General features: G+C 39.6%; 1 protein-coding gene across 1 annotated transcript; it reads left to right on the forward strand.

Annotated features, from left to right (window-relative positions):
- The first annotated feature begins 1750 nt into the window (after positions 1-1750).
- On the forward strand, positions 1751-16113 carry capslb (calcyphosine like b). Its single transcript, XM_088910492.1, has 6 exons — positions 1751-1816; positions 5225-5373; positions 8050-8227; positions 10323-10532; positions 12101-12227; positions 14105-16113. Exons 2-5 carry the CDS (start codon positions 5237-5239, stop codon positions 12203-12205), a joined length of 630 nt encoding a protein of 209 aa, XP_088766618.1. The 5' UTR covers positions 1751-1816; positions 5225-5236; the 3' UTR covers positions 12206-12227; positions 14105-16113.
- The last annotated feature ends 496 nt before the right edge of the window (positions 16114-16609 follow it).

A 16609-nucleotide genomic window follows, 5' to 3' on the forward strand; every position in this document is an offset into this window, starting at 1 on the left:
GGAGATAAGCCCAGGTGACTGTGAAGTAATGCACCACTCAGGTGGTTGGAGCTGCCGCCTCATAGCTTGTGGCTCCGGGGCTTTAATTCTGGATTGGGACACCTTCTGTGTGGAGTTCTCCTTATGGTTTTTATTTCAAGTGCTTAGATTTCTTTCACAGACAGGCTGCCTTGCTTGCTTGACTGGTGCCTCTGATTAAATGTGTTTATGTTCCTGTGTTCTTGTGGGTGTGGTGTTCATCCGATCTAGGGTGTAGTCCCATTTTGCACCCTGTTCTTCAGGCTATTTTGACCTCCTACTAGGAACAAAAGTCTCTTTGACAATGGATGGATAAAATTAAACTATTTTAGTTAACTAGAATAGAACACCGTTCTGATGGAACCCTTTTGTTACTATACTATTAATTATTGTGTATGGTCTGGTTTACTTCTCATTCTCTTGTATTGTGCTAAAGCCTGGACTCCATGTGTTTTTGGAGAGTCGCCTAAAGGACAAAGCCAGCAGCAAAATATGTGCTGCAATTGAACAATAATTTCTTTTATTATTCTGGAAAGCAACCTTTCAAATTTCAAATTTAAAGAGCTTTATCAGCATGACCTTCACCTTTGAATTACTACGGCCAAAACTAATGAATTGTTGGCCGAAGCTGGTACAATGACCGCAAACTTTGCAGACATTTACAGTACAAATCTATTATTGGACAAAGGGTTTGTATGCTCTTCCCCTGTTCGCATGGGTTTCTTTCCACAGTCTAATGACATACTGGTAGGTGAACTGGCTTCAGGAAAAATCGACACTGGTACCCCATCCAGGGTGTATCCTGCCTTGCACCTGTTGCTTGGTGGGATAAGTTCCCTGTTCTAGGTTAAGCGGTTAGAAAATGGATGGACTTTATTAGTGTTGCAGTTCTGACTCACTATTTAACAGGCTCTCTGCGATGTGATGTATGCGTTTCGGGGAGGGCCGGTTCTTGACCACACAAGGAGCCATGTGCGGAGCCATTACCCATCACACCTGTAATACTTCTCAGGGCAGAAGGCGACCCGTTCGCGTTAACCGGGTGTGTGGCAAAGCCAGACCACTGTTATACAGGGTCTGCGCACTGTCGCTGAATGTATCCAGTCTTTGCGATGCTGCTGCTGATGACACACTGATTCCTGATTAAAAGCCACACACACAAAAACATAACATGTGGGTTATTGCGCCACGGGACCCTCACATTAAATGACACGCTGTGGTGAACTACAAAGTTGTAGGATAGACATGCAAAACCTTTTCTTTAAGCATTTAAATGTAAATGTTAGATTTAAGGAGTTTTATGTTACTTTATGTTATACTTTGCAAGATGTACAGTATTATAGAAAAACATTTTTTATTTATTATCAGTCCGTTATTAATAATCATGAAGTATGGAAAAATGAACTTATTGTTGAACTTTAACATTTTTTTCAGATTTGTAATTACATCTGTTGTTGTTTTGATGTCCAGTAACAGCTTAAAAAACGAAAAAATAAAAAGCACTGACGAGAACTTTCTGCATTGCCAGCTTAGTTACAAAACCTTAACACCTCTCTTCCTCCTCACGCGTTTCCATAACAACAAACAGCGACTTACTGGTTGTCTGGTTGTAAACTGTGGCGGCGGCGGCTTCCTTGTTTCACTGACAGGGACAAGCACCAATAACAAGACAGAAGGCCATCTTTGTGTATGTTTCCATGGAGACCGAAGTTGGCCAGGGGCGGGGCTGTGGAGAAGGCAGCCTGTGTGGTGTACTGCTGTTCCTACCTGGGGTGCAACTTGCAGAGAGAAACTAGCGGTGAGTAAAACGATTAAACGCATTTTAATAATGCATTTTCTTTATGCTAATCTCAGACAGCGAAATCTCTGGAAGACGGAGAGGCCATTTTCTATCAAGAGTGTGCTGAACGCAGCTCAAGTATTTGTTTTAAATTAGCTCAGCTCAGTGCTGCGAGCGATTGTATGAGGGAAGCCAACTGAGAAATTATCGTGTTTCCTGTACGACGTCTTAATATGACTTTTTTGGTTATATTTGTTTTTTTCAAATATATTTGCGTAAACGCGCACACACACCTTTCTTACATTATTGGCCGAAAGTTCAAGATATTTGAACGTGCTCCATAATATCAAGGAAATTAATAATTGAATGAAGCTCAGCAGAATTATTCTACAGATTTCGATTTTGGGTAATCTTGAAACAAAATGGTTGGGGGGAGGGGAGGGGTGAGGATGGTCAACTGGTCGCCAATGCCTTTGAAACCAAAGCAGAATAAATAAACAGTAGTTTGGGTTTATGCTGAGATGTTATTTTCGTATGTGAACGACTGAAGCTGGACACAACATCCTGAACGTGGTCGCATGTTTGCAATCGATGTCTGGACTGTGCTTATCGTTTCCCTGCAATGAGACCTCAGGCTGCCTGGTCAGCTTCAGTTACGAATACGTAATCTTGTTACCTACCAGTTGCACAGTACCTTCGATTTATTATAACTTCCATCGACTTATTATAACTTCTGTAACCGTCCTGATTTTAGTCTAGATTCCCTCTGGATTTTCCTGAAGTTGTAGTCTATGCTAAAGCTTATTTATATATATATATTTATCAACCCCATAAACACCTTTGCCTTGAAAGATGATAACTGTTCAAATTGGCTTTAAGAACATCTTGCTAATAACTCATTAAAATGTTACAAATTAAAGACGGACCTGATAAATCAGTTTGATTGCTTATTTCTAGCATTTATGTTTGATTTTTAAAAATGTTTTTTAGTATCAGACATAATAGACTTCTCTTTCGGATAAGCGTCATCCATCAGCCACCCATGTTCCATGCACTTTATCCAGCACGGAATCACAGGGGAGCCGGGACCTATCCTGGCAAGCAACAGGTGCAAGGCAGGATGCACACTGGGTGGGACACAGGGCAGACATAGACACACACACACTCACACCAGGGCCAATTTTCCCAGAAGCCAGCTAGCTTATCAGTATATTTTTTTTGCTGTGGGAGGGAAACATGAGCACCCATGTGAACATGGGGAGAACATGCAAACTCCACGCAGACAGCACCCCTCAAATTGAACCCAGGGCCCCAGTGTATGGCCACTGCGCCGCCTGTGAAATTTAATTCAGATTCTGAAATGATTGAACTTGCCACATGGATTGCATTCTAAATCAGTTCTTGACAGATCTTGGGTTTATAATCTTACTGGTTGTCTATAGGGGTAATATTTACACTCTCAGTGTTGGTTCAACAGCTGTGCCCTATAAGTGTGCGTCATCAACTTTTGAAGTCAAATCAGCACCAATAGCACCTCTGAACTGACATAGCTCTGTATCTTAGACCTGTTAAGGATTCTCCATTAAAGCAGTGGCAGTCTGTGTGGCCATTGACCTCTGTCATAGTACACAGTAATAGTGTCTTTCCTTTTCAGTCCCAGGGTGTTTGAATCAGGAATCTTTCCCTAAACCAGTGCTTTGACATAGGTTAATCTGGAAGGAGTACAGAACTCATAACCATTTTTAAGACACTGTAAGTCCCATGAAAGACCTCTATCTACTCTAATTTTGACGATCCTTTTAAGGGCTTTTGAGATGAACCTCAGCAGTGATTGTCCTGTCCAGGTACAGGTACCTATAGCATGTGGCAACGATGTCTCCATTGTGAAAGCTTAATGTGGTAAATATTCATGTACATTTACCCTTGGTATAATGTGGATGTCTCCCTAAACTTCCAGCCTTAACCCGATCGGTGGAGTCAATTCTCCTTCACTCTCTGATCTGCTGTGTAGTGGGACTGCTGGTGTACAATGGGCACCGCACTTCAGTGGTGGATGACGGGGATCTCCTCCAATATGTAAAGCGATATGCGATGTTTCTGGATGCTGTAAAGATGCAAACAATTGTTGTTTCTGCAGTTTACCAATGGTTTCCCCACGCATTTACTTCACTATGCTACTGAGTGTGTATCATCCTTTATCATAACACTCTTGTAATTTAACACGCTTTTCCTGTAGTTCCATCATTGCCTCACTACAATTAACCAGCTTTTACCTGGGTATTTCAGTGAAAACTTCCAGGGCTGTCAACAGTTAAATAATGAGAGATGGGTGTTAATTATTTCCAGTTCGGAAACACCACGTGCTCCATAACATCTTGTTTAAAGGCATTGCAGGAATGCAAGGCTCTGGAGCAGTCAGGAGTGGGTCAGAGCAGAAATTAAGTTGGATAGCTTCCCTTTGTGTTAAGGAAAGTGCACAATTGAAGCATTGTATTTGTTTGCAGCTACAAGCTGCAAAAAGCAGGTTGATGCTGATTAGGAGACCTGTGGAGTTGCAGGAAGCTAAGTGCTGTGTGTAATAGGGTTATTCCCGTTTGAGTGACCGACTGTTGTAGCTCCTTTAAACACGCTGGGAGAATGGGGTTGTGCTTAGAGAAGTGTTTCAGCCTGATGGAGTAGTACCCTAGAGTTTCTATTTTTTTAACTTGGAATTGATTGCATTTTATGTGAGGTTTACCTATTAACTTACAAGTAAGTAATTTCAGTAAGTAGCTTTTGCTAATTATTTACTTTAACCTGCCACCCCCACAAACACAGACACATTGAACAAGGTTCCAAAATAGATGTGTTTTATCAGGATTTCCTGCTTCTAACTTTGAAGAGAATTCAAGGTGACTTCAAGGAGGACAGTAGACTAGACTTTCCTTTGCTCAGATGAAATCAGATTTGAACATTGATACATTTTCAGGGCCTCATTCACAAAATGGTGACTATTAATAGAACCTTTATCTGTTGACCAAACATTACAAACATGAACGTTGGCTGTGTGCCAAGACGTACAATGAGGTTGGCACCCTTTATTGAGTACTGGTGATGTGTTACACATCTCCTTGGGAGATTTGTTTGTGATGATCATACAGTATGTAGCTGACTCGAGCCTGCGAGTGCATGTTGATGGCTCCTTGTGGGCCTCATACCTCTGGCGGTCCTGTTGTGCGTGATGGAAGGGAGCTGTGAAAGTCAGTATTGGAAAGGCAGTGAGGGCGATGGAGTTTGACTTGCAGCCTCTAAAAGAGGAATAATAACATCGTTTGTTAATGTCAGAATGAAAAGTTAAATTGGCCTGATGCTTGACAGTTTATTTTTTAAGGGTCTTTAAGTTTTTGAGCACACTAAAATGATCAAACCGCTGTTCTTATATTCCAGAGTCAGGGAAAAATGTCTGGGACTGCAAGGCATGACCGGGAAATGTCACTGAATGCCAAAAAGCAGCTGTCGAAATGCTCAGACCCTGTTGAGAAGCTGCGGCTCCAATGTTTGTCACGGGGCTCTGCGGGCATCAAAGGACTGGGCAGGTACTGTAAGTGTGGCCTGATCGGGACCAGAACCCTTCCAGCGCTGTCAAACAGAGAAAAGCGCAAGTACTGGCACAGTGAAGGGAAATGTGTCATTTCTGGTGTGTACTAATGAAATCTGTATTTCGGATCAACAGTTTAATATGAGTCAAATGTATAGAATTTCAGCTTTTGTTTCTGGGAATCATTTTGCATACATGCTTAGCCATGTTAGAACAGTGTCATTTGTTTGTTGGATCCCTCCATTTCTGGTGAGTGTTAGTATGGTGTTTCAGACTGCTCAAGTGTTCCATGAGCATTGAGTGTATAGCCTTCATTCCAGCCTTTTGAGTTAGAAAGAATAAACCAAGATGAGGCTAGAGGGTTGTTTATGACATAAAAAGTACACAGCAAAAATGATCAATTTCATTTCACTGTCCTAATATTTTTCACTGTATATAAATACAGTCCATCCATCCATTTTCTAACTGCTTTGTCCAGCACAGGGTGGCAGGGGAGCCAGAGCTTAACCTGGCAAGCAATGGGCACAAGGCGGGTTACATCCTGGACAGGACATTGGTCCATTGCAGGGCACACACAGACACAAACGCACACACTCACACCAGGGCCAATGTTCCCAGAAGCTGGCAATCCTGCTAATAAGTCTTTAGACTGTGTGAAGAAACCAGAGCATCCAGAGGAAATCCACATGAGCATGGCAAGAACATGCAAACTCCATACAGATAGCAATCCAGGAATTGAGCCCAGGCCCCCAGCACTGTGAGGCAGCAGTGCTAACCACTGCAACTACATGTCACCATATATACTGCATACAGTCACTTATCTGAACATTTCCTGAGACCTGTATTTGCATTTACATTATGTCTTGGGTTTGCAAGTCAAACTATTTTTTATGATAAATATCGATGTGCTTGGAAAGAAAGAAAACACAGAAAGTTAGTATTGGTAAACCCACCTGGGAAACACTGCAGTGGAACTGTACAGGAGAAGGAGATTCCAAGACTATGCTGATGTGAAACGGAACGGATGCTGATGTTAAAAAAGGCAATTCTCTTTAGAGCTCTACCCCTCATCACATTCCCTCCACAGCACATGTTACCATCACTCCTCCTCCCTGCCTAATTTTGCTGGTTCCCCTTTCTCTAGCTTCTCTCTACTTGTTGCTGCTTGCCCTAGTATTAGTATCACATACAGTATGAAATCCACCACCTGTCTATTAGATCCTATTCCCTCAGCTTTATTTCAGTCCTGTTTCTCTACTCTCTGCTCTGTTGTCCTTAACATAATAAATGAGTCCATGAGCACTGGTGTGGTATCAATGGCTTTTAGAACAGCTGCAGTTACCCCTGTGCCAAAAAAGCCCAAATACGGCTCTGAACAACCTAAACAATTTTCTCCCTTTATCCAACTGTTGTTTCTTGCAAAAATTGTGGAACATGCTGTTAAAAGTCTGTAAAATAACCTTCTCATTGCAAATAACCTCTTTGAATCCTTCCAATCTGCTACACATCACAGACACTGCCTTGGTTAAAGTCACTAATGATCTACTTATGGCTTCTGATTCTGGTTCTCTTTCTATCCTTATTCTTCTTGACCCCAGTGCTGCTTTTGACACTGTTAACCATGGCATTTTACTTTGTTATCTTGAGACTGTGTTGGGAATTTCTGCCTCTTAAATGGTTGAGTCTTACCTGATCGCCGAGACTTTGTGTATCTTGGGAGTTTCAGTTCTGAAGTTGGACTCTTTACCTTTGGTGTTGCTCTGGGCTCGATACTGGAGTCCTTGCACTGGCTTCGACTTCAAAATCCTCATAATATAAGGCTTTTCATGGCTTGTCACCTCATTACCTGTCTGAGCTACTTTCATCCTACTCCCCACCTATCACCCTTCGTTCATCTAATTCTTGTCGCCTTTTGTCCCACAAGCCCCTCTACATACTATGGGTGACAGGGCCTTCTCCTGCACCTGCTTGCAGGAGATGCCCCAAAAGATGGGTTTTTCTTTGTGCCTACATACAGAAATTCTGAGAAAGTAAAGTTAGATCAGCTCTAATGCAGTTGTTATACAGTAGGACGCCTTACTCCTGTACCTGAAGTGTAGTTGTAACACACCACTAGATGTCACCCTCTGTGAGGTTTTGTTGTACTACCTGGTGATTTGAATTTACATACAGTATTTCAGGTCACAGTATAGAGTATAGTACAACTATCAAGCTTAGTACCTGTCTATAACATGGTGAGCTGTGTTGAAGATTTACATCATATCAAATTTATCCTGATTCTTCCCCTTTAATCTTGCTCTTACATTTTAAAATTCACTGAGTGTATTTGATTAGCCATGTTAAGTGCAGTTTCACATTTCTTTTCCTACTCTGTCAGGTTTGTTTTGGCCACCTTACGGTACTAAGAATACAATGGATGAGACAAAGGGCTCATTGTGTGCTCAAATCTTATGTACAGCATTTCCACTTTTTAGACATTTTCTTGGCAAGATACACCAACCTTTTACTTCCACTAAATTGTAATCAATGAAACGAGTGGAAAAACAATAGCACTTATCCTACTGTTTATTTTCCACATTCACTAAACAAACTATACCACGGTTCTGTTTCAGAATTTCAAACATTTTTTACACGAGTATCGAATGTGATAATACTGGAGTCACTGTTATTTCAGGACTTTCAAGATCATGGATGACGACAACAACAAAACTCTTGATATGAAAGAGTTTATGAAAGGCCTGAATGATTATGGAGTACTAATGGAGAAGGAGGAGGCCATAAAGCTTTTCCAGATTTTTGACAAAGATGGAAGTGGAACAATCGACTTTGATGAATTCCTCATTACATTAAGGGTAACTGATCCAGATCTCTCTTTCTAAATATGCAGTATTTCATCAGTTCAAGTCTTCGCAAGTATGCTGCTTGTGATTTATTTGCTCTTGAAAGCCTAGCAATGTGGAATTCAGTCAAAAAAGGACATTTCTCAGTACCTTCTTATTCTGCTAATGTCAAGTGTGCTTGTGGCGAGTTGAAACCAGCTTGTGTTACTTAACCACTCAATGTTCCGATAAGTTTTATAAGTCAGCGTAATTACATTGTGTGGTTAAAGCTGCATTTTCAAGTCGAATGACTTCTGTTTTCTCTGAGTGTCATATCTGTAATTTTCGTAACTGAGATCACTCTGTTTATGAGAAGAATATCCCACTTTGCAGAGCCACCCGTTTGTGTCGTTTTCAGAAGATTAGTGCGGTACAAAGGGAGAAACACTAGACTGACCGATGCTGAGACAGAACCTTACTGTGAGACATCCGGAGCGACATACACCACGCCTTATACAGAGAGGAGGAGAAATGTAGGCTTAAAACAGGCCATGCGAATTTACAGCAAATAGCACCACAAGAAGGAGAGATCCCGGGCTACAACGGACCCAGATTACTGTACTTCATTGTAATGTCTTAATGAAGTTTGATTTTGACATATTATTATTATTTCATGAAAAATTCGGTTTAGTTTTTTCACAATTGTTTTTTTGTAGTAAATATATTTTAACAACTTCATTCAGGGTAACATTTTTTAAGTTTTTAATTGAGTTCATATCTAATTGTAGATGTGTGTACGTCGCCCAGTCTTCATATACGTCTCTCAGTTTATCAGTCTGGCAGGTTTTCACACTTCAGCACTGAGATCTGTCTGCTGGCGTGTTCCGCCTTGACAATTACAAAGCAAGCACTTCACATGTGGAGGTTCCTGGTCAGAGTCCCTCCCTGTCGCCCCCTGTCGCCCCCTGTCACCTCCTATCGCCCCCTGTCGCCCTGTCTCCTGGGGAGTGAACTGAACACCCTGCTGGCAGCACAAGATGAACACAGATAAAGAAATTACTAATTTATTCTGATGCTAAAGGTGTGCAGTGCTAAAAAAACAACTTTCTAGGCATGTTTTAAGTAATATATTTCTGAGTGCCTTTCAACAAGTGCTGTACAAAACTAAATTATACATTAACAGCTTTAGTGAAAAGCTGTCTTCAAGCAAGTTTTGAAATTGTCAGCATTTACAGCCTCTGATTGATATATCACTACGTTTGCATCTAGGAAAATATGTTTTTATTTTACTTTTGTCTTCATTTGTTGGTTTTGACTTTCCTTTTTATTTGTGAGAGTTGATTGAATTGACAACGATTCAATGAATATAAGATTCAGTACCTCCAAAGCATTTCGTCAACAGAACTGTAAAACCTTCTTTCTGAGCCATAGTTCTTGGTTTTTTCACAAGGCGGACTGTGAGCAAAACTTATTTTTTAATGTGATGGAAAGTCACATTAAAAAAGACACTGAATCTCGTAAGCAGCGTTATATTAAATGGAGTTGCACTGTGGAATATCCCAGGCAAAGTTGTGTTAATGATGTGATTCAGATTGCATTTTTTTCTTATCCTTCAAAATGTATTTTGAGAGCCTAAATTTTACTGTAATAGGAAGGGCCAGGTTTTGCTCCTTGCTCATTGGCCAGAATGAACAGATGGACATGAAGGTAGATGTTTCATCCAGTCCTGGTGAATGCTGGGAGAAAAAACCCAAAGCTCTGCAAGTAATTGTCGCTCCTGTAACACCACAATAAAAATTAATGTTATCCTGTTGAGAAAATTAGGGTTTCTTTCAAGAATCTACACCCTTTTTTGTGAATTCTCTTTTTTTTTCCAAAAAGTAAAACAAAAAAATCAAACACAGCCCATTATTGTGCTGTTTGAGCAAAGCATAAATGCAGTGTGTTGTCTAATGTAACCATTTACTCTTATTTAAAACAATCCCTGTTTTAAGTTGTTGTGTTGCATATGTTGTTTTCAATCAGTTACCATCAGTTTTTTTATTTTTTCCGGAAATATAAAACACTGCACCCATTTTTAATCTTTTGAATGTAATGGTTTTCATCCTTTTGTCTTCATGTACGCTAGCCAGCAATGTCCAATGCAAGAAAAGAGGTTATCATGCAAGCCTTTCGGAAACTGGACAGGACTGGTGATGGAGTGATAACCATTGAGGACCTCAAGGGAGTTTATAATGCAAAGCACCATCCCAAGTATCAGAATGGAGAGTGGACGGAGGAGCAGGTTTTCAGAAAATTCCTGGATAGCTTTGACTCGCCCTACGATAAAGATGGTCAGGTGTGTGGTGTTTTTAATGTAGGAGTGATGTATTTCTAACACACAGGAAGTTTGTATTTACAAAACATTTTACTTCCACGCCAAATTTGTACCCGTTTCTTAACAGAAGTGAGGTTGAAAGTATCATGTAAGTGGTCCTATAATAGTACTATAAGATTTACTTTTTTGTCTTCAGAAGTCAAAAAAGAGTCAAAAGAGTAATGAGTCATTAAGTCATCAGAAGTCATTAGGACTTCATTTTCTACTTTTCTTAAAACCTAAAATGGCATTTCATTTGGAAGTAAGCGATTTTGTGCATAGGCCCAAAAGGGACGTACAGATTCCAGATCCTGCTCAGATTAGTGATAACGAAATAACAAGAGGCGGCAGCACTTTTTCTTTGAGGTGTCACATTTTGTATTCTGCAAAGCACTTTGCACAACTGTTTCAACATTCAGAAGCTCCAATAACTATGCATGGCCAATGACTGCAGCCATCTCTCATCATCTATGTCATCATCTAAATGTTTATAAACCATTGTGTATCCTTCAGTCTAGCAAAAGGTATTTTACTCTGTTTGTTTTAGGTGTCCTGTTTTGTGTAACACAAATGCTGCTGTAAGTGAACTTCCAGTCCAGTCTGAATATCGTTCGGTGTTGTTCAATGCAATTTTAATTCAATTTTGTATTATTTAAGGGGGTTTTCACGTTAGAGCCAGTTTTAACACCACTTTAACACCACAAGGTTGCAGGACTTTAAACCATGATGCTCACCCCAGACTGTTACCACTTCCCCTTGTTCTGAGTCAGCCAAGGACAGATGTGCCAAACCCCCTGTAATTTTTTCTGTCACACCCCTGCCTTTGTTCACAAGAACTTAAAAATAGATTTTATTTCCCAAAAGATCACCAAACTACATGAAGTACACTTTAAATGAGGGTAATTCACAAAAAAAACTAAAGTGTCAGAGTGTATGCACTAGAAATTGTGCTCACTGATGGATGCATGCCGAAGAAGAAGCAATGTATTTTTGTGGGGTGTCCTTCTTTATCAAATGTTATGGTACCCACAGATTTTAACAGATCAGACACACAAGGACACATTAAAGAACACCCCCTCCACAACACTTTAAAACTTTTCTAAAATTATTGAAATTAAAAAATGTCTCATCTTAAACACTTTATTTAATCTCTTTATTTCCACAGGACTGGTGCAATGTTAACTCCAGATATTTTTTTCTGTTCAAATTCAAATCTACCTTTAATTCATATTAAAATATGTAATGGAGCTGGATTCCATTTTTGTTTCTTAACATTACTTTTTATCTCAAGGACAATCCTGCGTAGCCAGTTGATGGACTGTGCCTGTATTAACAGTGAACAGTAATGAACTGTAATGTATTATGCATGTTTAATTTCAGTGGAGCTGATTCAAACTTTCAGTTTCCTTCCTCTCAGGTGATCAGGAATTTTTCTTGCACATGCCAATACAGCAGACAGACAGATAGACAAGTTTGAAGCAGAGGCCACTGAAAGTTTTGTTTTTGCACACAGACGGCTGTTATTTTGTGTTTTTGATTTGCTGCAACAGGTCACCCAAGAAGAGTTCATGAACTACTACGCAGGAGTCAGCGCCTCCATAGACAGCGATGTTTACTTTATCGTGATGATGAAAAGCGCCTGGAAGCTAAACTAACCAGCAGCATGCCCGCTTTAGGGTAACCAGTCTTCCCTGTAGCCACGTGCATGCAGGGACTCCGGGACTTGGGGAACTTTGAGATTCACAGTTTTTCACTTTTTCATCTCAGCAGAGTGGCTTTTCTTTTTTCAGTATAGAAACACATGTTATGGTGTCTTGTCCTCCTCTTACTTTCTTTGTAGAAGCTGATAGTACTAACATGCTCTGCTCACATGCCAGGATTTTACACAGAATGTCTTTGGTGCTTGAAATCTTGCTTTCATGCAGGTGACTTCAGTGCTTAGTAAGAATTCATCCCTGGTGTAAGTGTGTTTGGAGTCAATTGCCTGTTGAGGAATCAATTTGCCATCTATGGGGTCTTGAAATTTCCATTCTTTCAGGGCACCTTTATTTGTTAAAGTACGTGGGAGTCCCTTTGCACCCCTACTTTTTAACACTATATGAAAAAATATGGTGGTGTAAAAAAGTAAATATTTGGAGTTTCTAAGTTTCCTGGAGCAAAGCATCTTGTTGAAGATGTGTTAATGACTGAATTCTGGGCTTCTTCTTTCACAGTGTTGCTCATCTCTGAGAATTCCAGAAAATATTCAGGAGTACCCTCTTTCCTCTTTAATAGGGGTTGACATGGTGTTAGGATTGCTAAAACATAATAATCCTTGATAATGTTCTGTTGTATTAGTGCACTGCCTTATGTACCGAGAAAATCTAAACATAGCTTTGTTCTTTCTTTGAAAACTTTTAAGAAGTGAGATGTCTCACATGAAAAGTGAGTTGACATACACACAGATGTTATACGAATCTCTGACTGAAATTCATTGGTAGTCTGTAAAACATAGTTTTCAAAATGGCCAAAAATTATTTGCTAGTTGCATACATTTCTGTCTGTACACCAGTAACCCCTGCAACATTTTATTAGCAGTTTTTTTCTGCATGGCAATTCAGGAAATGATGCAGTGGCACTGATATACCTAAACAGAACGTCTTGTTTATATTTACTCCTGCCTGTACCATTCAAAAACACTGAACTTCACAACTCTCCTGCAGTCTTTTGCTGCTGGTGTTGGGCTGCTGCTGACTACTGTAATACTTGTAAAAATCCGATTTCTTTTTGTTCCAGTGAAATTGAATCCTAGAGAAGTTTAAAACAGGCCAGAAGTATCCCTCTCCTTTCACATTTCACATTTAATCTGTAATTTAAACTGTACTGTAACTGTATTCAAAGACCAGATACAAGTAAATTGATTGATCTAGCTCAGCTCTGATGAGACCAGTGGTGTCCCATTTTCTCTAGTGTGACGTTAGATCATGGTTATACACTTAATGGTGCGATGGTTAGATCATGATTGCAATTCCCAGTGGTATGATAGTTAGATCACGATTAAACACTCAGTGGTGTGATGGTTAAATCATTGTTAAACACTCAATGGTGCAATGATTAGATCATGGTTATACACTCAATGGTAAGATGGTTAAATCATGGTTGCAATGCCCAATAGTGTGTTTAGTTACAGTACATCATGATGTGATGGTAAGATCATTGTATGAGTTACCAGTAATGAGCTTTGGTCCTACTGAGCAGGACAGGTGATCTCATCTCTGCTATGCATTTACTGTATACTGTAACTGCATTGCTGCCTTGCAGGGGAACAGTACAGAGTTTATACTCAGAGTACATACTCAGGTATGGTTCCCAGAGTATGAGAGCAGTCTTTCCAAGTTTGGTTTTCCAATTTTAAGTCTAGTCTTTGAATACATGTGTTATGGTGATGTAGGGATATAGGGATGGCTCAGTTTTACTTATTTGTAGTTTTGCAGCTCATATGCTATAGAATCTGTGCTGGCCTCTCACTTGTCAGTTCTGTAACTGCAGTTTCCTTCATTTTTTCTCCTGTTCAGGTAACCAAGGAGGAATTTCTCAATTATTATTCTGGAGTCAGTGCATCCATTGATAGCGATGTCTATTTCATTCTAATGATGAAGAATGCATGGAAATTGTGATTCCGATCTTAATATTACCTGGACCTTTTGAGAACAGTGAAGTTTTTCTTAATTTGTTTTTTAAAATTTTTTTTCAAAATATTTTAGAAGCAATCACAGTGGGATGAAAGTAATTACTTTGCTTTTAACTAATCTTTGCCTTTTGAATGAACGTTGGATTCTCTGCCATTATCTAATGACAGTGATGCAGTTGTGTTACTGGGATGAAAGATCTATTTTCCAATATGGACATGAGCGGCTCTTAATCAACACAACACCTTAGAATGTGGACATCGGATTTCTCAGAGCAAGGACCCAATATCCTTATTAGATGAAGCAAATGATTTTATTTTTTAATAGAAAGTAGACTTGTCTAATGATTGCAAAACCTACTGAGAATACAGAACATTTATAGATATTCCTGCCTGATATCTGATTTTTCTGTGTAGTTACCTGTTGTTGGTTGTGAAATGTAAACTGTTTCAAAATGCCGGTTTGTGACAGCCTGTCAGCAGCCGATTAATGCTTTTCCTGCTGTGCACATGATAGGTTCTGTTAAACGTGAGCAAGGTTACTGTGGGAAATATGTGTGATTCATGTCATAGTAGCTCTCAGTCATGTACAGTATACTGAGCATCAGACTGCAAATTTCTTATAATTGCAAACATTCACAACACTATTATCAGGAAAATTACAATATGTTTGTATCTCTGACATGTTATTGATCTGATGTGATGAAGGTGCTGCTTAAAATTAATCCTCAACGGGGTCGATCACCTGGGAGTCTGCTCTGAAAGCCACAGGCTAGTAACTTGCATGGCCACTGATGCAGGCAATGTAAGCGGTTGATGTGCAGTGCATGCTTGGCCTGTTGCAGATGCTGTTTTGTGGGATTTCATTTTCTTTGGTAAAGTCTGGACAAGCATGTGTCTGTTCACTGGTCTCTGAGACCTGCTGTAGGTATTATGTTGTCCAAGTTCGTTGCACAAATGTTCAATTGGCCTAGTAGGGTTTCCATGGCATAACTGTTTCACACGAAAGCCATTGTCAAAGGCGCAGTATGAATCCGTGTTGTCCTGCTGGAATGCCCACAGAAAGGGCAGTGAGTAAGGTCCCAGGGTGTGATCAATGTTGAGATATTAGGAGAAACATTGAATCAGTAATCTTACTTATTTTGGTTTCCTAAAAATATACATGCATAAAGAGTGATACATTTCCTTTGTTGCTTAGTATAGTTATGTGAAAAGAAAAGCTAGATGTTTTCCTATTTTTTTATGTTTCATTGTAAGCCTGTGTCAGTGGCTGAATATATTATCATTCAAGACGCTTCATGAACATGGTCCTTTTGGAGCTACTTATTCCTTTCTGATACTCATTCTCTGGATGTACCCAAAAACCAGATGGAGCTGGAGCCTTTATGCTGTTAAGATACCTCTTTTACAGAATTCTATTCTGCTAGGCATCAGGCGGGCTGACACTTCTTCTGAGTTTAAATTTGAGCCCTTTGTAACTGAATGTGCCTTTTATCCATGTTGATCTTTTTTGTACATATTGTGTTGCTTGGATTGTAATTTTTTACAGTGCTCTGTACTGCTCTGGTGTGAAGAGACCATATAAAATAATTTTGACATGACTCAGGGCAATGCTAAAAAAAAGATGTGGATTTTCTATTTATCAACACACATTTTATGCTCACTGTGCTCTGCTGTACATACAACATTGATTTTCATCCATGATCATTGTTGTGTTGCACAGTGTTTTCAAGCTTTTTTCAATTTTCTTAATTCTATAAATACCGCCAGATTAACCTTCCCCTGATCTTTGCTAATTTCATGAACAGCTGTCCTGTTGATCACATTTAGTCTGGATTATACAAAAACTATCAATTTAACTACTGACTAATAAATGTATTAGTCTTTCTGCTGTTATACCTGTTTTTGTTTTTGTTATACCCACACAATTTGTGAGTATACATTGGGTGCCTTGTAATGGCTAGGTCTTTTGCCTCTCTTGTGATCTTGAACTTAGTTGGCACTTGAGCATTTGTTAAATTATTGTGCTGTTATCAAATAGTTACCATCACCATTTTTTAAAAGAGTATGATCAAATAAGTCAATAAATGTCCTCCACCCCCATCAGTTAGAGTCACCAGCTGTTAGGCTGTTTTGCACGGCTTCTATGAGTATTGTATCAGCACAGAAGGGATTATACTTTGAAACATACACTGCAAGTCCTGTCTAGCATAGTAAGCACTTCACAATCCCACTATTCAGACTAATAACTGGTTAATGAAGTTACACATTGCACGTTGTAAAGTTAATTTACATGACCAGCCAGCTGGGAGCCTGCTTAATCTATAAACAAGTCAAACAAAAAAAAAAACCTTTGGTTTCTTAACCACAAACCAGAAGAAGCTTAACAATT

This window comes from Atractosteus spatula, chromosome 3, assembly GCF_055471065.1.
Source record: "Atractosteus spatula isolate fAtrSpa1 chromosome 3, fAtrSpa1.hap1, whole genome shotgun sequence".
NCBI classification, from domain to species: domain Eukaryota; kingdom Metazoa; phylum Chordata; class Actinopteri; order Semionotiformes; family Lepisosteidae; genus Atractosteus; species Atractosteus spatula.